The following is a 25849-nucleotide window of genomic DNA, read 5'->3' on the forward strand; positions in this document are numbered from 1 at the left end:
GAAGCCTTGCTGTAGTGTGAGGTAGAGAAAATGTTGTCCTGGACACAACTGCATTGTATGTTTCATTCTTGACCCTTGTCTACATTCCACTTCTAGACAATTGGCAGCAGATTGATTCAATAGATTCAGCAGTAATAAGGCCGAAACTTGCCAGGTGTATAGCCAGCTTAAATCTACCATTTCTCTTCCGTTCATGGACAGACACAGCACTCACCCCTCCTTTGTACTGCTTGTTTACGAACTGAGGCTGCAGAACAGAGAATGGGGGAACCGCCCCTGGGAGGTACTGTGGAGTGTTTAACACTTAACATGCTGTTTTTCTGCCTAGTCAATCTCCTAAAAGGGAGGATAATGCCCTAAGGTTAATTGCTGCTGTGTCCGTCCATTAACTCGGAGAAATGGATTTTACAGGGAGTACAAAACCTTTTTTTCTCTTTCGTTCATAGACGGACACAGCCTTCATTGACCTTAGGGTTATGCTTCTTCCTACCAGGAGATTTAGGCAGAATTCTACAGCACTTAAGGTGTTAAAAACTTTCCTTCATGCCGCTCCTCCCAGGGGGCGTGGCTCCCCCAGGCATAACCCACACCCTGCTTTAGCAGCCTCAGTTTGTTTCTGCCTAACCGTCAGGAGAGTCAGGCTCTCTCTGGAGTCCTGGACTCTGGAGTATTTTCTTGCAAATTTTTTTTTTTTTTTGCATCTTGCGAGTTTTTTTTTCTCGCTTTTTTATTTTTGAATCCTGCGATTCTTCTATCAACAGCCGACTGGGTGACAGGCTGGGTCCTCGACCCTTGAAGTCCCCCCATGTTCGGCCTTCGAGCGTGTGCCGGCCCTCAGCTCAGCTTTGGGACGTCCACGACAGGCCCCATTGCTGCCGGGGAACTTCTGTTCTAGGGCACACATATGACCGGTCTCTATGGCTTTGTCGCAGTGTGTCTGGCCGACAGCCATGCCGTTTACGGACGTTGGTTCTGTCTGGGATACCTCCAGCCGGGTAGTGGCCCCTTACTCAGGTAAGTGGTCTGGCTGGTGGTTTCCCTGGGGAGGTCGACTGAGGGTCCAACCTGCTTTCCTCTCTCCCCTTCCTCTCCCTCCTTCCCCTGACTGGGTAGTGGCTGTGAAGGGGGGCCTCCTGGGTTTTCTTTGTTACCCCCGGAGCCCGTGTGTTGTTAGGGGGACTGTGTTGTTACTCTGGGGGGTGCTGCTGTGTTCTATGAGGTAATTTTTACCTCAGACAGCGGCCATCTTGGAAATCTCCTTGGTAACGCTGTGATTCTTTTCTAAATGTGACAGACAAAGCACAGTCAGTGCTGCTGTGTTCTATGAGGTAATTTTTACCTCAGATGGTGGCCATCTTGGAAATCTCCTTGGTAACGATGTGATTCTTCCCTGAGATGACTCATCACAGCCTCTGGTCTCTTTTACCAGTTTTTAGTGCTGTGAAACGCTGTGAATCTTCCATGAGGTGAAGACACATTATAACAAGCACATCAGAGCACACCTGAGGTTTTTCAGCTCCCTCTGCAGCTGGGTGGGGTGGTGAATACCGGGGGCCCCCATGCTCTGCAATAGCAGCAAGGAGGTGACCAGTGGTTTTTTTTTTTTGTCCTGCCTTGCAGGGTGGGTGACTTAGCGCTGACACTATGGAACTCAAGCTATGCCTGAGTTAACCCTTAATGCCCCTTCCCCTGCCACATCTGTTATGTTGGCTGTACTGGGTTTCTTGCCAGTTTTGAAGCAGCTGGTGCCCGGATGGGGGGTAAAAAAGCGCCCCCTCCCTGAAGCCTGCTTCTGGGGATGACACAGAATCGCTGTTTTTTTCTGGTTCTGTTATGTCAGAGGCTGCGGGTTTAACCCTTATGGATAGTGAGGATGACTCTGCTGCAGTCAGTTGCTGGCAAGAATTTGTTGGAGCTCTTGTTTCTGCGGTGCGTGAGACTCTAAAAATTGAGGATGTGGCGGAGACACCTCCGTGTCAGTACCAGCAGACTACCACGCACCGCTGAAGGGTTTCCTTGTGTTCCTTATTTGGACTATATGTTATACAAGGAATGGGATGCACCGCAAAAAGTTTGTCAAAAAACTTTGCAACCTGTTACCCCCTTGAGGGGGGCTTTAAAAAAAAAAAAAAAAAAGTAGGTCTCTCCTCCGCCAGTGGACCCAGACTGCGCATGGCCACCACGTTGCCTGTGGAAGGGGCTCCTGCATTTCAGGATCCCGCTGATAGGAGAGTGGAGGCCGTGGCCCGCTCCCTATTCACGGTGGTGGGTTCGGCGGTGAGGCCGGCTCTGGCCGGGGCCCTGGTCAGGCCCCGACTTAAAGGGCGAAGCTCCTGCTGCAGGAGCTGGAAGAAGGACCTCTAAGGTGGCCTTGGTGATGGCCGTTAAGGGTGAACGGTCCTTTTGGGTCTTCCCTGACTGGCATCATTGAGGATGCCACGGGTGGTAAGCGCATGCTGTTCCCACAGTCTGGGAAGGGCTAGGGACCTCGCCCTGTACAAGGACCCTCCTTGCCTACCTCCGAGCGTTTTTTCTCTCGCCCTGTGCGGTGGGGGTAGGTCTACATGGTGCTTGAATCCCCGCTGCGGGGTAGCAGCGCACCTGATACCGCATGCCTAACAAGTCTGCGGACATACCTGCTTCCGCCTGAAGGTCTGCTCCCGCCCGTGTCTCGGGTGGGAGACTGGCTTCGCATTGTGAAGTGTTTTTCCTTGGGGTACAAGATTGAGTTTCTCTCTTGTCTGCCAAACAGGTTTTTTCCCTCCGGCTTCCTCCGGTTCGCCGGTTGACTCCGTCAGGGGCTGTCCAGGATCTTCTGGTCAGGGGAGTGATTGTGCCAGTTCCCTCGTTGGAACGGTCTCGGGGTTTTACTCCATTCTGTTTGTGTCCCCACGGAGGATGGGGCCCGGTCGATCCTGGGCCTCAAGTCCCTCGTTTTGTTTTGTCAAGGTGGTGTCGATTCGCTTGGTAATAGCGGCACTTCATCAGGGGGATTTTCTGGCATCCTTGGATGTCATGAACGTGTACCTGCATATCCTCAAACCACCGGAGATTCTGTGCTTTGCGGTCGGGCCATTTTCAATGGTGTCCTTCCCATTCGGCGGGTTTTCGCCAAGGTGCTCGTCCCGATACTGGCCCGGCTGTGACAGCGGGGGTTTGTTATCATGGGATGTCTGGACGACATTCTCCTACGAGCTTTGCATTGGTGGAGCCGTGTCTATCACGTGTCAGGCTCTCCGAGTGTTCGGCTGGTTTCTGGATTGTCCTGAAATCAGGGTTGATTCCGTCTCAGGGATACCTGGGACTGGTCCTGGATTCCTCCGGGGCGGGAGTGTTTTTCTCCTAGCGGAAAAACTTCAGACTCTGCTATCTGCTGTGCAGCAGTTGCCGACCCAGAAGCGGTCATCTCTGCGATTCTGCAGGAAGGTTCTGGGTCAGTTGGTAGCCTCTTTCGAGGCGGTTCCGTATGCCCAATTCCACGCCAGGGTACTACGGAGGGAACTGCTGTCACGATGGGACTAGCTTCCGTCATCTCTGGATTACCAGATTCAGTTGAGTCATCTGATCATGTCTCCCCTGGTGTGGTGGCTGGCGTTTCCGGTGCTTCGGGCCGGAAAGTCATTTTTCTGCAGGCCACTGGACAGTGGTCACGACGGATGCCAGCCTCTCCGGTTGGGGAGGGGCGCTTGGGGCACCCAGTCAGCCCAGGGGCACTGGACTCAGGTGGAGTCCTGCCTACTGATCAACGTTCTGGAGCTCCGAGCAATCAAGCTTTGCCTTGCCAGGTGGTCCCTGGATCTACAGGGCCGACCGGTCAGGATCCTGTCCGATAACACCACGTCCGTGGCGTAGGTTGATCATCGGGGAGGCACACGGAGTTCTGTTGCAGCGACGGGGGTCGCGCGCATCCTTTCGGTGGGCCAAAGGGTCCGTTCCGGCTCTATCGGCTGGGTACATTCCGGGAATACGGAATTGGCTAGCCGACTACCTAAGTCGCACTGCACTGGGCCAAGGAGAGTGGTCTCTCCACCCGCAGGTGTTTCGGGGTCTGTGCCGAAAGTGGGGCACTCCGGACGTGGACCTTCTAGCGTCCCGTCTCTATCGGTAGGTGCCACGGTTCGTGGCCAGGTTTAAGGACCCGTGGGCGGACGCGTCAGGCGCGTTGGTGACTCCTTGGGGTCGCTGTTGCCTACTTTACACCTTCCCTCCTCGGAAGCTTCTTCCTCGCCTGCTGCGCATAGTAGAAGCTGTGGGGATTCTATCGGTCCTGATTGCCCCAGATTGGCCGCGTCGCTTCTGGTACGCGGACCAGGTGCGTCTGCTGGCAGACGCCCCCTAGCGTCTTCCCCTGGGAATTGATTTTCTGTTACAGGGTCCAATCTTCCACCCTGTTTCAAAGCCACCGGCCTTAGCGGCGTGGCTGTTGAGAGCCAGGGGCTTAAGGACCGAGGCCTATTGGGCTTGGTGGTCTCTACCGTGCTGCCTGCACGGAAGGCTACCTGACGTAGGTTTTTTCCTCATACATGGAAGGCCTACTTCTCTGTGTGTGGGGAGATGAACTGGCACTCTCGTACATGCGTTGTGTACAGGATTCTGCTGTCTTTGCAGCAGGGAGTGGTTCAGGCTCTCGCCTTACGTACGGTTAGGAGCCAGATTTCTGCTCTGGCTGTTTTTTTACTTGCAGCGACCCTTGGCATAGCACTCCTGGGTGCGTGCGTTGGGTCAGGGGGTCTGGCAGGTGGCCCCTCCGGTGTGCCCTCCATTACCCCCATGGGACTTGAATTTAGTCCTTTCAGTGCTTCGGGATGCTCCCTTTGAGGACATTCGGGAGGTTTTTTGTTTATTGTCACAAAAGGCGATTTTATTTCTGGTAGCAATTGCTCGATCAGACGGGTGTCTGTCTGTTCTGGCGGCCTTGTCTTGCAAGGCTCCCTGCTTGGTCATCAGTAAGGATGAGGTGGTGCTGCGGCCGCAGCTGTTTTTTCTCCCTAAGGTCGTTTCGGCTTTTCACTTGGATGTGGACATTGTTCTTCCATCCTTTAGGTCCTCAGCCGAAGAACCCGAAGGAGGCCACTTTACATTCTTTGGATGTGGTTCGGGCCCTTCGAGTTTACTTGTCGGCGACAGCTCCGTTCCGGAAGTTGGACTCGCTGTTCGTGTCTGTGTCCGGTCCCAGTAAGGGCCTGGCAGTCTCGTCGGCCACCATTTCCAGGTGGATCCGACAGGTTGTGCTTCAGGCCTATGCCCTGAAGGGCGGTCGCCCCCCTTTCGGGTCATGGCGCATTCGACCAGGGCGATCGGGGCCTCTTGGGCTTTCCGACACCAAGCCTCTGTGTTACAGGTGTGTAAGGCTGCGACCTGGTCGTCGGTCCACGCTTTTTCAAAGTTTTATAAGGTGGATGTGTGTGCATCTTCTGATGCCTCCTTCGGCCGCAGGTGTTACAGGCGGCAGTTTAAGGTTGGAGTTCCTCCGTTGAGTAACTTGAGTGCTTGTTACGAACTGAGGCTGCTAAAGCAGGGTGTGGGTTATGCCTGGGGGAGCCACGCCCCCTGGGAGGAGCGGCATGAAGGAAAGTTTTTAACACCTTAAATGCTGTAGAATTCTGCCTAAATCTCCTGGTAGGAAGAAGCATAACCCTAAGGTCAATGAAGGCTGTGTCCGTCTATGAACTCAGAGAAATGGATTTTACGGCGAGTACAAAACCTTTTTTTTTTTTTTCCTCTCTCAATGGCTGAGATAAAAAAATCGGATTTTCGTACTCTTGGACCCCTTTCACACTTGGGTGGTTTGCAGGCGCAATTGCGCTAAAAATAGCACCCAAGCAGGCTTGCCCCTGAGGCGCTGTTGTCAATTCACTCACAGCCGCTTCTCTGGCCTAGTCAGCCTCTCACTGGCTGTGATTGACAGCCAATGGCTCCTGCTGCTGTCGTGCATGAGAGAAAAGTCTGAGGACTCTCCCTCCTCATAGACCATCACTGGATTCTGGATTGTGATGGGACTTGGGTAAGTATTGAGGGGGGGGGGGTGAAGGAGCTGCTACACACTGTGTGTGTGTGTGTGTTCCCCCCCCCCTTCATGTATAGCATGCCTGAAGGTAAACCTTGAGCCTTTACAAACACTTTAACTTTGTTTTTCGCCCTGCTTGAGAAACACGGGTTCTGTAACCTTAACATAACCCAAATGTCCTGAACTGCATCCCTGAGAAATTCTTGGTTGACCTAAAACATATCTTGCTAATCCGATGTATTGGATGTTTACGTCCCCTTCGCCCCGCTCCTGCAATAGTTACATTTCTACCCATTCCTCCAAAGAAAGCTAGCTTTGAGGGGTTTTGCACAACCTAAGCGTAATTTAAAGATGTATGGAAATCTGTGCTTGAATGGCTTAGTTCATTATGGTAGGGATTTCAATTGTTTTTAAGGCTTATGTAACTTTTTTTTTTTTTTTCTTCCCACTCTTCCTGTGTTCTTTAGGGGGTTCCTGAAAAGAAAATGCTTCCTATAACTATGCCACACTCTCCAGCTTTTGCACTGAAGAACAGAGTTCGTATGCAGGCAGAGGAGCTGAAGGTAAGTGTGGGCCATTGCCTGGGCTCTAGGATCAAAGGGGCTCCACTAGAAGCCCAGTGGAGTATCCTTTAAGAAGTATAACACTGGTACAAAGTGTGTGTGTGTGTGTGTGTGTGTTTGTATTGGTATTTTATTTTTTTTGGGCATATTTTAGACCAGGACTGGTTCACTTTAAGTCCTTAATGTGCCTCAAATATATAATTGCAGAAATCTGCCCAAGAACTTTCCGCTGCATATGGGGAAACAATTGCTTAACATGTTCTTGTGTTACAGGAGGAGCCGGTCCCTGTTATCAAAGCCAATCCAATGCCTTATTTTGGAGTCCCCTTCAAGCCAAAATTAGTGGAGCAGAAACAAGTAGAAGTGTGTCCCTTTTCTTTTAATAACCGGGACCAGCATAGGATGGAAGAGAAGGAAAAAAAACTGGAAGAGCTCCGGAATGCAGAAGTAAGCAATTAGGCTGTTTTGACATTGAACTGACATCTACTTTTTTATTTTTTTGTTTTGTTTATAGATGCTAAAAAATGTGTGTGATTTATTTTATGTTTTTAATCTAGCCTCCCAAGTTCAAGGCTCAGCCTCTGCCTTATTTTGACCACATCAGTCTTCCTGAGAAAAAGGTGAAGGAGAAAACCCAACCAGAACCATTTAACCTGGAACTTGATAAACGAGGAGAGACCAGGCATCAAATTTGGAAACAGCAGGTGTGGCTAGCAGAGTTGAAATATATATCTGCCCATAATCTAAATGAATTTGTAAATGTGTAGTGTTTCTGTGGATGCTCATGTATCTGTATATGCTTTGCAGCCAAGATGTTGCATATGCTATACATGCATATAACCAGCTAAGATTTCATTCTTGGTTATGAAGTGTCTGTGTGTTTGTTTTTGGTTTTTCTCCCCCATTGCACTGGCTGTTCCATTTGGCTCCTGCTGCTGTCGGTCAAATCCTGTAAGTAGGAGTGGGGGGAAGCAGGGCCGAGCCTTTGGGTCTATGGACGCACACAGCTCAAAAGTGTGCCCCATAGCAAGCTGTGTGAAACATCCCAGAGGAGCCAATGGCGCAGGGTGGGGACCCCAGAAATGGAGGTAAAAAAAAAAAACTTGTGATAGATGGATATGTTATATATTATTTTGGATCATCTTTGACAGCAAACTTTTTTTTATTTTTTTTTTTCTCTTCCTATCAAGCTTGAAGAAGAACTTAAACAGCAAAAGGAAATGTCCACGTTCAAAGCACGGCCTAATACTGTGACCCACCAAGAGCCATTTGTTCCCAAGAAGGAAAGTCGGATTCTGACCGGTAAGTGTGTGTGTGTGTGTGTGTGTTTGTTTTTTTTTTTTGTTTTTTTTCCTCTTCCCTACTTCTATCTTTTGACTGGCACAATTGTCTGTTACACATTACTGCACCAGTTTTCTGGTATGGGTTTCCTGGTACTTGATTCTGAGGAACTTTTTTTTTTGGTAGGACACAATGCTAATGGGCCATGATTTGTACCTAAAATTTAGGCTATTTGAAATGACATAAAACCAATAAATCTTTGAAAAGCAGGAGACCCATGAGCAGTGTCCTTTCTTTGTTGCACCAATTTTGTCACTTTATTTTTTTGTATTTCTAAACTTAGAGAGCCTTTCTGGTTCCATAGTGCAGGAAGCCTTTGAGTTGGCAACAGAGAAGCGTGCTAAAGATCGCCAGGAGTTTGAGAAACGTCAAGCGGAGCAGGAGACCCAGAGAATTCTTATGGCAGAAGAGGAACGTAGGTGCCGGGAAGAGAAGGAAAAGTTGGCGATCAGCAAGTTAAGACAAGAAGTGGTAAGCATCTCACATGTGTAGAATTGAAATTGATTTCCGTCTTTAAACACAAATGCATATGAGAACTTTTTACTTGCCAATTGTTTGTGTCTAATCGAATTTTTGTCATACAAAACAACCCTAGCCAGCGCATGTGTGGGTTTTTTTTTTTTTTTTTTTTTTTGTTTGTGTGTGTGGGTTTTTTTTTTCTCTCCTACAACTCCTGTCTGCTTTTTATTTCCTTGTAGCGGTTTCCCACTTTCTGTCAGGTAAAATTGAGGGTAAATCCCTAACTGAGCCCACATACCAGGAAAATGCACACCATTTAAATCTGATCTGGTGTTTCTTGTTCTTGCTGGAACTCCTCTTGGCAGTTCAGAAGGCAGGCTCTGTTAGATGTGGGACACAGCGGTGCATATTTCTTCATCCTACAGGACATTGGCAGGTTCAAAATCTATTAGATTATAGGCCGATGAGACACCGACAAAGCTGCAAAAACCCAATGTAACGCCGCCTCCTCCTATCAATATTTTTCCCGTGTGTGTTTTTTTCATTGACCATATACAGTATATCGAATTTACTAAATAGATTGTGATGCTGTATAGTATACAACTATATGGTGTTATGCTCTTCCCCCCTTTTTTTTTTTTTTTTTTTTTTTTTTTACCGCTTCCAGACCGCCGCATGCACATGTATCGAATACTTGTACTTCTCTGGCAACCCGCTCCTATAGTGTTTGGATACAGCAGTAGCCAATCGGCGTGTCTGTCCGAACCTGATGTTCGCCGGCAATCGTTCCCAAGGCAGACACGGCTGTCTGCCTGTGTAAAGAATGGGACTAGAAAACCAGGGATTTCACATAAAGGAAGTCATACAAAGAGAATAGGATCATTTTCTCATACATAGTACAGCAGACACAAATCGGGAATATGAAGTGAAATGAACGCTTTAAGGTTTGGTAAGGGCCTTTGGGGTGAAGTACTGTATAGTTTTTTTTCCAAATGGAAAGCTCATTGTACTAGAGGTGCAAGGCTCAGCCCTGCTCCTGCCTCTGGCTGTGATTGGCAGGAAAAAAGGAAAAAATGCCAGTGCCATTTGTGTAAATAAATTTTTTGATGGCTATCCATCTACCAATCCATTGGTTTATTTTTTATTTTTGTATATCTAATTATCAATGGGCCAAGTTTGATTTACTGGGTGGAGTTGGTTCACACCTGTCTGCATGAGCTATCTGGGTAGGCGTCGCCCTGAGTGGGGATACATATAGGGACAATTGGGAGAGAACAAGCCATTGGCCGTATAGGCTCTGAGCAAAAGGGCACGCCCTTGAAATGCGTCTGGAGTACCACATCTGATAACACTCAACATCAGGTCCTGCAGGTGTCAAGGGACACAGCCCGATTTTAATTGACAAGCCTTGATTCGTGTGTAATATGTTTGTAATAAAATATGTTGCCACTAATAATGCACAAGGTCGGTGCGCCCACCTCCCTCTTCCCCCCCCCTTTTTTTGGGGGGGTTCCAAAGAATACCCATTGTTCTAAGGAGGGCTAGAAGACTATAGGCTTTGCCTAAATTCAGTGTGAATCACAACACCTGTGTATAGCTAAAATACTCAAGTGCAGGAGAATTTTTATTTTTGTCAGGGGCCAATGGCTCCTGCATCTCGGCCAATCCGGAGAGGGACGTGGGAGAGCCTCATGTCTCATGCACATCGCTGGATCCCATTGGGGCTTGGGGTGAGTATCTTTCCACTGGGGATTCTAATGGCAAGGAAAAACCCAGCTAGTTGTAACTCTATAAAAAAAAAGGGTAAAAAAAAAAAAATTTCGACTATAACACTCGGCATTATGTATAATTTTTTTATTTTTAGGTCCACAAAGCTCAGCCTATCAGGAAGTTCAAAACCGTGGAAGTCAAAACAAGTGACCTTCCCCTCACCGTTCCCAAATCCCCCAACTTTTCTGACAGATTCAAGATATGAAAATTGCATCTGGTAATGCAAGTTTGTAAAGATGTTTGAGAGATGCCATATCTCGAGAGAACCACCTCAGTGGAAGAAGAAGAAAAAAGAAACCTTGTGTGGTAGAGGAGAGGAAAAAAATGTAGTGTTTTTAAGATTTGCATTTTTAAGTATTGTGGGAAAATGTGCTAAATACTAAAGGGTTTCATGTAAAGTCTCTGTAAATACTAGTTATAACATTTTTTGTTTTTCTTAAAACTGTACACAATTAAAATGTTTGCCTATTTTTATTCTAATAAACCTATATAAAAATCCCAATGTAGGTTTTTTTTTTTTTTTTTTTTTTTCTTCTGATAAACAAGCTTGTCCCCCAAATAATGTCTCCGCCTATCTGTATATCCTTTGTTGGTACATGATTAATGCATTACAAGTTGGCTACTTCATTTTTCAATATGAGCTCTGCTTTACAGGGGACTACACGAGCCTGACATACAGTGGGGATCGAAAGTTTAGGCACCCCAGGTAAAAATTTGTATTAATGTGCATAACGAAGGAAAGGTGGAAGAATCTCCAATGCATCAAATTACAGATTAGACATTCTCGTATGTCAAGTTAGATTTTATTTCCATTATTTACACTTTCAAAATGACAAAACAAAAAAAATGGCGTCTGCAAAAGTTTGGGCACCCTGCAGAGTTAATATCTTGTACTGCCCCCTTTGGCAAGTATCACAGCTTGTAAATGCTTTTTGTAGCCAGCCAAGAGTCTTTCAATTCTTGTTTGAGGGATCTTTGCCCATTCTTCCTTACAAAAGTCTTCCAGTTCTTTGAGATTTCTGGGCTGTCTGTCACGCACTGCTCTTTTAAGGTCTATCCATAGATTTTTCAATTATGTTGAGGTCAGGAGATTGTGAAGGCCATGGCAAAACCTCCAGTTTACGCCTCTTGATGTAATCCCCCCGTGGATTTTGAGGTGTGTTTAGGATCATTATCCATTTGTAGAAACCATCCTCTCTAACTTCAGCTTTTTCACAGATGGCATCAAGTTACCATCCAAAATTTGCTGAAATTTTTATTGAATCCGTTTTTCCTTCTACTCGTGAAATGTTCCCTGTGCCACTGACTGCAATACAACCCCAAAGCATGATTGATCCACCTCCATGCTTCACAGTTGGACAGAGATTCTTTTCATTTAAATTCTGTGCCCTTTCTTCTCCAAACGTACCTTTGCTCATTCCGGACAAAAAGTTCTATTTTAACCTCACCGGTCCACAGAACTTGTTTCCAAAATGCATCAGGCTTGTCTATATGTTCATTTTCAAAGTTCAAACGCTGATTTTTGTGGTGAGGACGTAGAAGAGGTTTTTTTCTGATGACTCTTCCATGAAGACCATATTTGTACAAGTATCTCTTTTTAGTGGAATAGTGTACCACAACTCCAGTGTCTGCCAGATCTTTCTGGAGGGATCGTGCCGTCAAACGTGGGTTTTGAATTGCTTTTCTCACAATCCTGCGAGCTGTTCTGTCTGATATTTTTCTTGGTCTTCCAGATCTTGCTTTAACTTCCACTGTTCCTGATGACTGCCATTTCCTAATTACATTCCGAACAGAGGATCTTGACATCGGAAAACGCTTTGCTATCTTCTTATAGCCTTCTCCAGCTTTGTGAGCGACAACTATTTTCAGTTTTCTAGACAACTGCTTAGAAGAACCCATGGTGCTGATTGTTGGGGCAAGGTCAGATGAGTCTGGGCATTTAAAACCTTTGAGATTGACATCACCTGGTCTTCCCAGACGATGATTGAGAACAATCCATGACACTGGCAGGTCTCAGCTTTGCAAAGGGGCCAGTGCATGCTAGAAATTCTGCAGGGTGCCCAAACTTTTGCACATTTTTTTTTTTTTTCTGTCATTTTGAAAGTGTAAATGATGGAAATAAAATCTAACTTTTGTTGACATCTAAGAATGTCTAATCTGTAATTTGATGCCTTTTTGGAGATTTTTCCATCTTTTCCTTGGCTTCGTCATGCACATGAATCCAAATTTTGACCTGGGGTGCCCAAACGTTCGATCCCCACTGTATATACCGAAACTGCTTGATTTCTGTCTACCTGGAGTTCAACTTTACTTATGGACCAGATCTATTTTTCCAAACTGGTGTTTAAAATCTTATTTTTGCTAGAAAGTTACTTGGCGTTCTTGCAATTTTTTGGGGGGGAAAATTTATTTTAAGATAATGTTGCGTCGAGTAAATTGATACCTAACATAGTAAAACATCAATTACACCTGCTTGTGGAATTGCGACAAACTTTGACCCTTATCTCAATAGGCGATGTTTAAACATTTTCTACAGCTTGGCAGCTTTGAGTAACTGGAGGTCTAGTGCTAGAATTATTGATCAAACGTTCACAGCGTTGCCTCGTGTTCGGTTTAAATATGGTTTTCATATGCAAGTCTGACTTTTGCGTATGCTTGTGAGCTTGTCGGGACAGGGCACTTTATTTTTTTGGGTCACTTTTATTCCTATTACAAGGAAGAAGCATGACGGGACCTCTTTAATGTGAGACCTCGGATCTCACATTTGCACACACATAAAAATACATACATACATTTTTTTTTTTTTTTTTTTTTCCCTTTCACCTTTTTTAAGACCATTGGGCAGAACAAATGTGGAGTATTGTGCTCGTCCCCTCCCTTGGACTACAGGAGAGTCGGGGTGCTCTCTACATTGCAGATAAAGGAGCTGTGTGTTAGTGGTCTTCCTGACTCCTGTAGTCCAAGGGAGGGGGCAAGCATGACACTCCACACCAGGGAGAAAGCTTTGCATTACTGTGTTGAGTTACAGTCCCGGGTGTTTGCTGATGTGTCTGTTTTTACTGCACAATTGCAGACGCCAAAATTTTGGCGGCGCCGGGCGCGTTTATTGGATATCGGCAGCCATTTTCTTGTAGCCCACATCCTCGGTTTGCATGTCGGCGGCCTTTTTGGAAGGTGCTTTTGCCTCTAGTGGCTGTAAAATCAGTGCGAACGGCTCCAGCACACTCCTGAGCATGGAGCAGCGCTCTGGGAGGCAGACGGCAGTGGTACAGGTCTGGTCGGGGTGGTGAGTCCTCTGGGGGGGGTCCCCTGTTCTCCTCTGCTGTGGCCGGGAGGGTGGCCTGTGGGTCGGCCTTGCATTCCAAGGGTGGCAAAAGGGGGGTCAGCATGGCGTCTGAACCGGATGCTTCTCCCCCAGACATGCCAGAGTGAACCCTTAGTGTCCCTGTACCTGCGGCCTCTGTGGATTCTTTGACTGCAGTCCTAGAGGCGTTTGTTGCCAAAATAAAAGCGGCGCACGGGGGGTAAAAACGCCCCTCCCCGCCTTCTTCTGGGGATGCCTCTGACACAGAATCGGGCCCTGGTTCCGAGGTGTCGGAGGATGCAGGCCTAGTCCATACGGACAGTGAGGATGACTCTGTATCAGGGTCGGCGCATGATAGGGCTCTTATCACTGCGGTGCGGATACTCAGAAAATGGAGGATTCGGCGGAGACGTCGGTCCCTTTTGGGTTCCGCAAGCCGGCCCGCACTGCAAAAGTGTTTCCTTGTGTTCCTTATCTGGGAACGTTTTTGTACATGGAATGGGATCGGCTGCAAAAGTTTATTTTTTTATTTTATTTTTTTTCTGTTCCAAAATGCTTTGTGGTCCGTTATCCTTTTGAGGAGGATTTCCTGAAAAAGTGGACCCCCCTGTGTCCAGACTGAACAAAGCTACCACGTTACCTGTGGAGAGGGCTCCCGTTTTTAAGGACCCCGCAGATAGGAGAGCTGAGGCTGTGGCCCGCTCCATGTTCACAGTGGTGGGGTCGGCGGTGAGACCGGTCTTGGCTGGGGCTCAAGTGTCAGACACTTACTGAACGGGCAAAGTTGTTGCTTCAGAAGTTGGAGGAGCATCAAGCCCCTCCGGACTGTGTGGCGCTGGCCAACCAGTTGGTGCAGCCCTGGATACTCTTCCCTTGCTCTCCAGGGCCTCGACCTATGCGGTGGTGTTGCGCCAACTTGTCTGGCTTAAGTGTTGGTCTGCGGACCAGTCTTCTAAGAAGGCCTTGGTGGACTTGCCCTTTAAGGGTGGAAGGCTTTTTGGGGCTTCTCTAGATGACATCATAAAAGATGCCACGGGAGGTAAGAGCACTCTGCTCCCACAATCTGGTTAAGGTAAGGAGCCTCGCCGTAGGCAGGGGCCCTCCTTTACCGCCCCCAATCGTTTTTTTTCCGTCCGCAAGGCGCCTGCTAAAGGGCAGAAGCGCTCCTGGTTGCGCAAACCCAACAAGCCTGCGGGAAAACCTGCTTCTGCATGAAGGTCTGCCCCCACCCGTCTCTCGGGTGGGGGGGCCGGCATCGCAAATTCGCGCCGAGGATATCTCTTCTTTACGACCGGTGGGTTTGCGAAGTTGTTTCCTCGGGGTACAATAGTTTCTCTTTTGTCCACCAAACAGATTATATATATTTTTTTTCCTTCTAACCTCCAGCTTCCTCCTGGTCGTCGGGAGGCCCTGTTTGGGGCTGTTCAGGTTCTGCTGGTCAGGGGGGTGATCGTGCCAGTTCCCTTACTGAAATGGTTTCAGGGGTTTTACTCCAATCTGTTTGTAGTCCCCAAGAAGGAAGGGGTCTGTCCAATCCTGGATCTCGAGGCCCTCAACTGTTTTGTCAAAGTGCAAAAGTTCAGGATGTAGTCGGTTCGCTCTGTAGTAGCGGCGCTCCATCGGGATTTCCTGGCGTCCTTGGATATCAAGGACGCGTACTTGCATATCCCCATATGCGCAAAGCACCAGAGATTTCTGCGCTTGGGGAGGACCACTTTCAATTTGTGGCCCTCCTTTTCGGCCTGGCTTCGACGCCAAGGGTTTTCACCAAGGTGCTCGCTCCGATTCTGGCCCTGCTGAGGCAGGGCGGGATCGCTATTGTAGGATATCCGGACGACCTTCTCCTGAGAGCTTCTTCAAGCTCTGATGTGTATCACCTGCCAGACCCTCCTGGAATTCGGTTGGCTGCTAAATGTTCAGAAGTCGGTGTTGGTACCATCTCAGCGCCTGGAATACCTGGGGTTGGTCCTGGATAGGCGAGAGTTTTTCTTCCCACAGAGAAACTACAGACACTGCAAACTGCGGTGCAGCGGTTGGCGACCCAAAAGTGGTCGTCGCTTCGCTTTAGCATGCGAGTTCTGGGTCTCATGGTGGCCTCCTTCAAGGCTGTTCCGTATGCTCAATTTTATACTCGTGTTAGAGAAATTCTGTCGCGTTGGGACAAGCACCCTTTGTCCTTGGATTGCCATTTCCGGGTGAGTCGTCTGGTCAGGTCCTATCTAGTGTGGTGGCTGACGTCTCCGGTTCTTCGGGCCGGGAAGTTGTTCCTCCCGTGCCATTGGACGGTGGTGGGGGGAGTCTGGGGTGTTCAGTCAGCCCAGGGGCGCTGAAATCAGGAAGAAGCCCGCCTGCCGATCAATGTCCTGGAACTCCTGGCGATCAGGCTGTGCCTCTACAAGTGGTCTTTAAGACTACAGGGCCGCCCGGTCAGGATTTAGTCAGACAAGGCTGTGGCATATTTCAATCATCAAGGGGGCACAAGGAGCTCGGCGGCAGTCACTCACATCCTCTGGTGGGCCGAACAGAATGTTCCCGCCGTGTACATTACGGGAGTACAGAACTGGCAGGCGGACTACCTAAGTCGCCAAACGCTAGACCAAGGAGAATGGTCGCTACACCCGGATGTGTTTCAGAGTCTGTGTCTGAAATGGGGCACTCCAGACGTGGATCTTCTGGCATCACGACTCAATCGGAAGGTGTCGCGGTTCGTGGCCAGGTCAAGAGACCCGTGGGCGGATGCGTTGGTGGCGCCGTGGGGTCACTATCGTCTAATCTATGCCTTGCCTCCTCTGAAGCTTCTTCCTCGTCTGCTACGCAGAGTGGAAGCCGAGGGGATACGAACAATCCTAATTGCTCTGGATTGGCCTCGCCGTCCCTGGTACGCAGATCTGGTGGCAGATGTTCCGTGGCACCTGCCACTGCGAGAGGATCTTCTGTCGCAGGGTCCTAACTTTCATCCTGCTTTACAGTCGTTGGCTTTAACGGCGTGGCTATTGAAAGCCGGGTGCTGAGGGACCGTCTGAATTAGCGGCCTTGTCTTGCATGGCTCCTTAATTGGTCATCCACAGTGTTAAGGCGGTGCTGCGTCCGCAGTCTTTCCTTCCGAAGGTTGTTTCGGCCTTTCACATTAATGAGGACATTGTTCTTCCATCCTTGTGTCCTCGACTGGCGAACCCAAAAGAGGATGCATTGCATTCCTTGGACGTGGTTCGAGCCCTACAAGTGTACCTATCTGCTACGGCTGTTTCGGAGGTCGGATTCACTGTTCGTGTCGGTGACTGGTCCTAAGAAGGGTCTGGCGATCTCGTCGGCCACCATTTCTAGGTGGATCAGGCAGGTTGTGCTTCAGGCCTATGCCCTTAAGGGGCGGGCGCCCCCCTTCCCGGTTACGGCCCATTCGACCAGGGCGATTGCCTCTTGGGCTTTCCGCCATCAAGCGTCTGTTTTACAGGTGTGTAAGGCAGCGACTTGGTCGTCAGTCCACACCTTCTCAAAGTTTTACAAGGTGGATGTGAGTGCATCTTCAGATGCCTCCTTTGGCCGCAAGGTTTTACAGGCGGCTGTTTAAGGTTGAAGTTCCTCCGTTGAGCTCTGGTTTGTTTGGGGTGAAGTTGGTTTGCTGTGTTTTCCCACCCCTCGTTTTTATTTATTTTTTTTACACTGCTTGGGGACGTCCCTAAGGTCAATATGCTGCGGTGTTCGTCCATGAACAGAAGAGAAAAAGGATTTTTGTACTCCCCACAAAACCCAGTTCATGGATGGACACAGCACCCACCCCTCGTTTGTACGGCTTGTTTACGAACTGAGGCTGCAGAGAATGGGGGATGTACCCGGGGGCCCGCCCCCTGGGAGGTACTGTACTGTGTCTTCTGTTTTTAACACTTAACATGCTGTTTTTCTGCCTAGTCAATCTCCTAGCAGGAGGATAATACCCTAAGGTCAAGATGCTGCTGTGTCCGTCCATGAACTCAGAGAAATGGATTTTACGGTGAGTACAAAAATCCAGTATTTTCCCATTCTTTTAACAAATCTACAATGACCATTTTTTAAGGACAGAATGAGTGGATATACTGTATCCCCAGTAGGATAAAACCTTAGAACTGATATTTTAACTTTCATCTACTCGCATAACATTTCCAGTCTACCTGTCCTAGTCGCATCCTATAAAGGGAAGGATATGTCTCTATCGATGTAAATGAGAACAAAAAAAAAACTGATGAGTTTAGAATTATTTTCCCAAATTTTTTTTTTTTTTTTATAAAACCATTAGGGGAGAAATGGAGCAATCGTGATACAGCCAGCCATACACAGGTTTATCTTGTACTGGGGAAATTCATATACTTTGCATTCTGACCCTTCACAAGTGAGGCAATGCTGCTGTAATGTGTACTTTATACAAGGCCATTCTGGGTTATGTGTCTGTCATTGCCCATGATGACATGTCTGGGTCGGTCACATGACCGTGCTGTATATAGATTATTAGACAAGCTGCGGTGGAAGTCTTGGAATATTTGAGGTATGATTTTGGAAAACTGTCGGCAATAAATGGAAAGGAAACCTTTGTTTTTATTTAGCCTGGGTTCACACTATTGCGGATTGGATGTGAGTTTTCACTGCATCCAATTCACTTATCAGGAGATTGTGACTGGCTCTCTTTGGAGGCGGTTCACACATCTCCGGAGTGAATTGCGCAGGAGTCCTGTGCGTCTTCTGATCCGTTTCAGGTTCAAATTCAGCCAAAAATTTGGACATAAATCCGACCTGAAACGGTGAACAGGGATGCACCGGACCCCTGCTGTGAGCAGCTCCGTGTAGCAGTGTGAACCCAGCCTTAAAGCGGAGTGCCCCTCGTTTTTCAGTTTATTAAAAGTCAAGTGTAGCTGCTGACTTTTAATAAACACACTCGCCTGTTCCACGGTCCAGCGATGTGGCCGCACAAAGCCTCGGTTCTCTCCCCCGCCTATCCTCTGCATTACTAGTGTGGGAACTTGGCTATGACAGCTTGTGGTTTCACAGCCAGGTCCACATGCGCTGGCCTGAATGGCTGAGCAATCTTCTGGGATCTGTAATAGATGGGGATGGGGGGGGAGAGAAGGAGGAGGAGGATTCACCGCCGCCTAGGCATGATGGGCAGAAGTGGGAGTTGGGTACCTGTCAAAACTAGGTACCCCCCCCCCCCCAAAAAAAATTACATGCCAAATATGGCAATATTGTGTGATTGTCTCACTGATTTTCCCAGAAGTCTGCACTAAGATTTTGGGATACGTGAGATTTTTGGCTTCCCCTGCAACAGAAATTTCATTTTTTTTCTTGAGCTGCCCCCAAAGAAACACACAACTAAAAGAGATGCAGACCCCTTCACTTTCCGCTGCAGGTGCAGCAGCTGATTGATAATTTTAAAATCAGTTATACATCCCCCCCCCCCCTTAATGTATGAAAAATGTGTAAACACGTCTTCAGGCATTCCCATTAAAGCCTTGTGGCCAAAAAATGCATGATTCTACCCCAAAGAAGCTTAAGTATTTTTGTACGTGTAGCACCCTCTACCATGCTAGATATGATTTTTTTTTTTGAGTAAAGCTGCCAGTGCAGGTAAATTTAAACAGGCCTGTTTGTTTTTGAGCTGGGAGTGTTTTAGTGTAGCAGTGGGTGTGATTGACATGTACTTCAGCTTTTGGGCGCCTCCCCTGTTTCCAGTGAGAATGTTTAGAAAAGGGGGCAGGGCTGAGAGTGGCATGGGGTGCATGTAGGAGCTCTAACCAATCCCCATCAAGGATTGGCAAGGGACGGGCATCCTATATATTCCCTCAGTCAGCCTGCTGGGGGGGAGTTGTCGGCTGAGTGAACTGAAGGATAGCGTTCTAGACTGTTGGGGGGGGGGGGGGGGGGGTGCGCAAATCAGGCGGAATAGCTTGGGAGCTGGGAGGGAGCCTCTCCTTACACAGTCATAGAGAGGTGTCCTGGAACAGGAGCTGGAGGAGCCGTTGGTCCCCATGTCCGGGTAAATCCTTCAGGAAGGACTCGGGGCAGTGTCGGTGAGTGAAGCACAGTGGAGATCTGGAAGAGGCACGTCGGGGTAAGCTGGGAGGGAGCATTTCCTGACACGGTCATGGAAAGGTGTCCTGGAACAGGCACGGAGTGTGGAGCCAGAGGAAAGACTGTGGAGTTTGTGTCAAATCGATGCGGCCTGAGGGTGCAGGATTTACAAGTTGGGACCGCTGGGATCAGTAGTCCATCAAATATTTTCCTCAAGTAATGTCCACGGCCACGAAAAAGGGGTACTGCGAGCATCCCATCCAAATTGATCCCCTAATAAAGATAACAAAAACAAGCAAAAGACTTTTCATTGACTGAAAGAGTGTGTGTAATTAATGATTGGCAGCAGGGTGATATCGGTGGATGTAGTAACTCGTAGCAACCACTCGCTACATAAGCTTCAGCTGACATGCTCGGGTGTGAACGGGCCCATTCAGAACAATGGTACTGTTTGAGCATTATCGTGCCCCCAGAACTCACCTGACAAATTGCTCAGGTGTGAATGCAGGTTATAGGTCAGAGCTGGTCCATTATAGGTTTTATAAATATGGTGATAATGGCAGGTTGATGCTGGGTTGATGTCAATGTAACTGTTTTTCTTATAAATATACTCTAGAGGGAGACTGAGCAGCTGAAAATCAAAATTCTCAGTGTTCTATTCCCTAAAGACGTGCTGCTTTAAGGTAAGATATCAGATGCTTTTCATAGATACACCCTTAGGGCCAGTTCACACCACATGCAGCCCAGAGCGCTTTTTTTTTTTTTTGCATCAAAAACACGTGAATAGTAGGTTATATGTTTTTTCAATGGCATGTGTGGTCAGTTGCAGTCTGCATTCTTTTTCTGCACTGAACTGTACTGGAACACAGTAAAACGCATTAAATACTCACTGGAAGACGGTATGGTCCAATTTCAGAAATTCCTCTGATTTTGACTCCTTTATCTCTAACAATGTCTGAGATGCCAATTTTGCCCGGGACCTCCTCATGTTACACACCCCTTTCTTTCCTTTCCATTCCTTTTGCCTCTTCCTTTCTATTCCTTCTTTCCTTCTACCTTTCCTTTCCTTCTTCTTTTCCTTCTTCCTTTCCTTTCCCCTTTCCTTCTTCCTTTCCTTTCCCCTTTCCTTCTTCCTTTCCTTTTTCCTTTCCTTTCCCTTTTCCTTTTTCCTTTCCTTTCCCTTTTCCTTTTTCCTCTTCTTTTTCCTTTTTCCTTTCTTTTCCTTTCCTTTTCTTTTTCCTTTCCTTTTTCCTTTCCTTTCCCTTTTCCTTTCCTTTTTTCCTTTTCTTTTTCCTTTTTTCCTTTTCTTTTTCCTTTTTTTTCTTTTTCCTTTTTTTTTTCCTTTTCTTTTCTTTTTCCTTTTCTTCCTTTTCTTCTTCCTTTTCTTTTTCTTCCTTTTCTTTTCTTCTTCCTTTCCTTTTCTCCCTTCCTTTTCTTTTCTCCCTTTCTTTCCTTTTCTCCCTTCCTTTCCTTTTCTCCCTTCCTTTCCTTTTCTCCCTTCCTTTCCTTTTCTCCCTTCCTTTCCTTTTCTCCCTTCCTTTCCTTTTCTCCCTTCCTTTCCTTTTCTCCCTTCCTTTCCTTTTCTCCCTTCCTTTCCTTTTCTTCCTTCCTTTCCTTTTCTTCCTTCCTTTCCTTTTCTTCCTTCCTTTCCTTTTCTTCCTTCCTTTCCTTTTCTTCCTTCCTTTCCTTTTCTTCCTTCCTTTCCTTTTCTTCCTTCCTTTCCTTTTCTTCCTTCCTTTCCTTTTCTTCCTTCCTTTCCTTTTCTTCTTCCCTTTTCCTTTCCTTCTTCCCTTTTCCTTTCCTTTCCTTTCCTTCTTCCCTTTTCCTTTCCTTTCCTTTCCTTTCCTTCTTCCCTTTTCCTTTCCTTTACTTTCCTTTCCTTCTTCCCTTTTCCTTTCCTTTACTTTCCTTTCCTTCTTCCCTTTTCCTTTCCTTTACTTTCCTTTTCCTTTCCTTTTCCTTTCCTTTTCCTTTCCTTTTCCTTTCCTTTTCCTTTCCTTTTCCTTTCCTTTTCCCTTTTCCCTTTTCCCTTTTCCCTTTTCCCTTTTCCCTTTTCCCTTTTCCCTTTTCCCTTTTCCCTTTTCCCTTTTCCCTTTTCCCTTTTCCCTTTTCCCTTTTCCCTTTTCCCTTTGCCACTTCTCCCTTTTCCCTTTTCCCTTTGCCACTTCTCCCTTTTCCCTTTTCCCTTTGCCACTTCTCCCTTTTCCCTTTTCCCTTTTCCCTTTTCCCTTTTCCCTTTTCCCTTTTCCCTTTTCCCTTTTCCCTTTTCCCTTTTCCCTTTTCCCTTTTCCCTTTTCCCTTTTCCCTTTTCCTTTTCCCTTTTCCCTTTTCCCTTTTCCCTTTTTCCCTTTTCCCTTTTCCCTTTTCCCTTTTCCCTTTTCCCTTTTCCCTTTTCCCTTTTCCCTTTTCCCTTTTCCCTTTTCCCTTTTCCCTTTTCCCTTTTCCCTTTTCCCTTTTCCCTTTTCCCTTTTCCCTTTTTCCTTTTTCCTTTTCCCTTTTCCCTTTTCCCTTTTCCCTTTTTCCTTTTCCCTTTTTCCTTTTCCCTTTTTCCTTTTCCTTTTCCCTTATATAAGGGGGGCCATATAGTGAACTTGGTGTTAAGTTATTCACATCACAAGGGGGCACTCTTTACGCCTAGGAGAAAAGAGATGGTCAGCTCAGTAGATTGCATTAAAAAAAGGTCTGGATACTTTCCTAAATGTAACATAATTGGGTACTAACATTTATAGGTAAAGTTGATCCGGGGAAAATATGATTGCCTTTCAGGGGGGAACAGGAAGGAATTTTTTTTTCCCTGTAGCAAATTGAATCATGCTCTGCTGGGGGGTTTTCACCTTCCTCTGGATCAACTGTGGGTATAGAATTGTGTATATGGGATTCTTTATTTATTTTTATGGTTAAAAACTTTTTTTCAACCTAACTATGTAACTTTGAGATTTACACATGACTTCATCTTCTAACCCCCGCAGATAAGCAGAATGGCCAAGAGCATAACCCAAATTCTGCTTTGTAGGGAGGGGCTTCAGCCCTATGTAACCTTCATCCAAGTTTGACCCCGAAAACTTTTCTTCGGGTTCCTGCAGAAGTGCAGAGAAGATGAATAGGTAAAGTACAGGTTGACAACTTATTTACTGTAATATATATATATCCCAATGCTGGTACTCTCGTAATTTAAAACAGGGTGACTTTTTGCAGACTTGTTGATATGGCGATATGTCAACAGCAAGTGTTAAAGTCTTCTAAGATGAAATTTAAATCTGTCAGCACAAGCGTGACAGTTTTCCCCCCATGCAAAGGAACTGTAGGCTGCATCTTGGGCACTCATCAGTCTCTCACAGCGCACTTATAGTGATATTAATCATACCGTTGCTTAGTTAAGAGGAATTCCAGGCATGTTTCATAACCAGAGCATGGAAAAGCAAGACTGTTGCCTCTAGTAAAATCAGGGGGGTTAAAGGGGTTGTAAAGGTAAATGTTTTTTCACCTTAATGCATTAAGGTTAAAAAAACTTCCGACGGTAAAGGCCCCCCCCCCCCCGTTTTACTTACCTGACCCCTCGAAAGTCCCACGCGCTTCCATGTGATCCTCTTCGGGTCCCCAGCCTGGCCGTTGGTTGGCTAGGCTGGACGGATTGATAGCAGCGCAGCCGTTGGCTGGCGCTGCTGTCAATCACAGTGGATGACACGGCGCGCCGGGGGGGGGGCGAGGCCGAGTGATACAGTCGTCGGCTATGCCCGCCACTGTATCACGGGAGCGCGCTCGCAAAAGCTTTCCACCATGCGAGCTCGCTCACATGAAGGTGGAAAGCTTTTGCGGGGAGGAGCCGAGACAGCCGCCGAGGGACCCCAGAAGACTGGATTCAGGGACACTCTGTGCAAAATGAGCTGCACCATGGAGGTAAGTATAACATGTTTGCTATTTAAAAAAAATAAAAAAATTTGCCTTTAGTGTTCCTTTAAAGCTGAACTAAACTGTGTTGGAGCACCACAAGTTAAAAAACACAATTTAATGTTCAAAGCAAAGTCCCCTATGCATCCATGTCCCACGTTGATCACATTGCTGCTTGCTGTGGGGGCACTCAACAGGAGGGAGGGGCCAGGAGCATTCGAAGAGAGTCGAGAAGAAGAGGATCTGGGCTGCTCTGTGTAAAACCACTGCACAGAGCAGGTTAGTATAGACATGTTTGTTATTTTTAACAAAAAAAAAACGAGACTTTTCCATGCACATTAATGCAGGCCTGATCTTGATCCAGTGATGTGCACAAGAGCCTAGGCCAGTGATGGCGAACCTTGGCACCCCAGATGTTTTGGAACTACATTTCCCATGATGCTCATGCATTCTGCAGTGTAGTGGAGCATCATGGGTAATGTAGTTCCAAAACATCTGGGGTGCCAAGGTTCGCCATCACTGGCCTAGGCTCTCTCTGCTCGCTTTCTCCTCATTGGCTCCCACTGTTGTCAATCACAGACAATGAGGAGGTATGATAGACACACACACACATGGTATGATGGACACATGGGGCTCGGGAGTGGCTTGCCATGGTGGAACTCATTGGGGCAGCTGACAACGTGAAGAGAAAAAAAAGCCGATCGCCGGCTTCTGTGCAAGGGACATCGGTTCTGAAGAGGAAAAAGCACATCCGCCTCATCTGTGCCAACCAGACTGCTGGGCTCTGATGAAGAGGTCCCTGTAGCCTCGAAACGCGTCAGCCGGCAATGACACAGCTTTATCCCCCTATTTTGGAATGTGGTTTGAGGGGGTATCCATCACTGCGTTGTCGATAAGCCTACTATGTTGCTCTCCTTGTGAGTAGTTTTTTATTCTATTTTTATTCTATTAAATTGTCAACGGTAACACACTAGGCTGGTGCGCCTTCTTCTTCTCTTTTCTTTTGGAAGGATATTCCCCATCCATGAAGGGCAGCAAGGCCACTGTTACCGTTATTGGCATTTTTCCCATGGAACATTGACTGTTGGATAAATCCACTCGTGCGCAGGAGTTTTTTTGTTTTCTGTGTTTAAGAGTGCCAACCAGTACCGCCTGCCAGTGCCCACAGTGCCACCTATCAATGCCCACCAGTGGTGCCAATTAGTGCCACCTATCAGTGTCGCCTATCGGTGCCTATCACTGCCACCTATTGGTATAAAAATTTGATTTGGGTACAGTGTTGTATGACCGTGCAATTGTCATTCAAAGTGTGACAGCGCTGAAAAATGGTCTGGGCAGGAGGGGGGTTTTAAGTGCCCGGTAAGCAAGAGGTTAATGTTAATTAAAAGAGTTTTGTTTCACTTGCCTCAATGGCGGGCGCCGCTGTGCTTGGCCTACCTGATTTTGGGAGTACGCTGTTTGGATAAGAACATAGCAGCTGCCGATTCCAGTACAATACGCTCTAAGCCATTGTGCATTTTTTGGGCCAGATTCTCAAAAGTGATACGACGGCGTATCTCCAGATACGCCGTCGTATCTATGCGCCTGATTCTTAGAATCAGTTACGCATAGACTTCCCTTAGATCCGACAGGCGTAAGTCTCTTACGCCGTCGGATCTTAACTGCATATTTACGCTGGCTGCTAGGGGCGTGTACGCTGATTTACGCGTCGAAATATGTAAATCAGCTAGGTACGCGAATTCACGAACGTACGCCCGGCCGACGCAGTACAGTTACGCCGTTTACGTTAGGCTTTTCCCGGCGTAAAGTTACCCCTGCTCTATTGTGGCGTACCAATGTTAAGTATGGCCGTCGTTCCCGCGTCCTCGTCCGTGCATGGGGCTGGACGTAATTTACGCTCACGTCAAAACCAATACGTCCTTGCAGCGTATTTGGAGCAATGCACACTGGGAGATTTCCACAGACGGCGCATGCACCGTTCGTGAAAAAAAACGTCAATCACGTCGGGTCACAGTACATTTACATAAAACACGCCCCTCTTTTCCAAATTTGAATTAGGCGGGCTTACGCCGGCCGATTTACGCTACGCCGCCGCAACTTACGGAGCAAGTGCTTTGAGAATACAGCACTTGCCCATCTAAATAGGTAAATAGGTTACGTTACGCCCACACAAAGTTACGCCAAACTACGAGAATCTGGCCCTTTGTTTTTTTTGCAAGTAGCTACTGATAAAGTTTTTACTTTTCATTCTGTAACCTGTACCGGTGGAAAGATAAAGAAATGGTAGCTGTGATCATCGGCTCTACATATAAAAAAAAAGTCAGACCTTTTGGTGCCCAAATGTTTTTATTTTGTTGATGAACTCTCCAGCAAAAGCATGATTTATAATTTCTCAAGAGCAGCAACTGGTCCGATCCTGGATTAGCGGCCTCATCGATCCGGTCACATCCCGGTCAAAAACAAGGAGTCCGGGTCATCCTC

The 25849-nt window shown here is 47.2% G+C and overlaps 1 protein-coding gene across 3 annotated transcripts in view; it reads left to right on the forward strand.

The window, feature by feature from the left end:
- TPX2 (TPX2 microtubule nucleation factor) overlaps positions 1-10642 on the forward strand; it is a 28163-nt gene extending 17521 nt beyond the window's left edge. For 2 of the 3 annotated variants that reach the window (XM_040331706.1, XM_040331708.1), the window contains exons 12-17: positions 6475-6570; positions 6844-7017; positions 7128-7274; positions 7761-7872; positions 8195-8382; positions 10235-10642. In XM_040331706.1, coding sequence (XP_040187640.1) covers positions 6475-6570; positions 6844-7017; positions 7128-7274; positions 7761-7872; positions 8195-8382; positions 10235-10345 — 828 coding nt within the window. In that variant the 3' untranslated portion in view covers positions 10346-10642. The remainder of the gene's footprint in view (positions 1-6474; positions 6571-6843; positions 7018-7127; positions 7275-7760; positions 7873-8194; positions 8383-10234) is intronic. The other variant, XM_040331707.1, reaches the window with a different exon arrangement.
- The last annotated feature ends 15207 nt before the right edge of the window (positions 10643-25849 follow it).

The sequence above is a fragment of the Rana temporaria genome, chromosome 12, assembly GCF_905171775.1.
Source record: "Rana temporaria chromosome 12, aRanTem1.1, whole genome shotgun sequence".
NCBI lineage: Eukaryota > Metazoa > Chordata > Amphibia > Anura > Ranidae > Rana > Rana temporaria.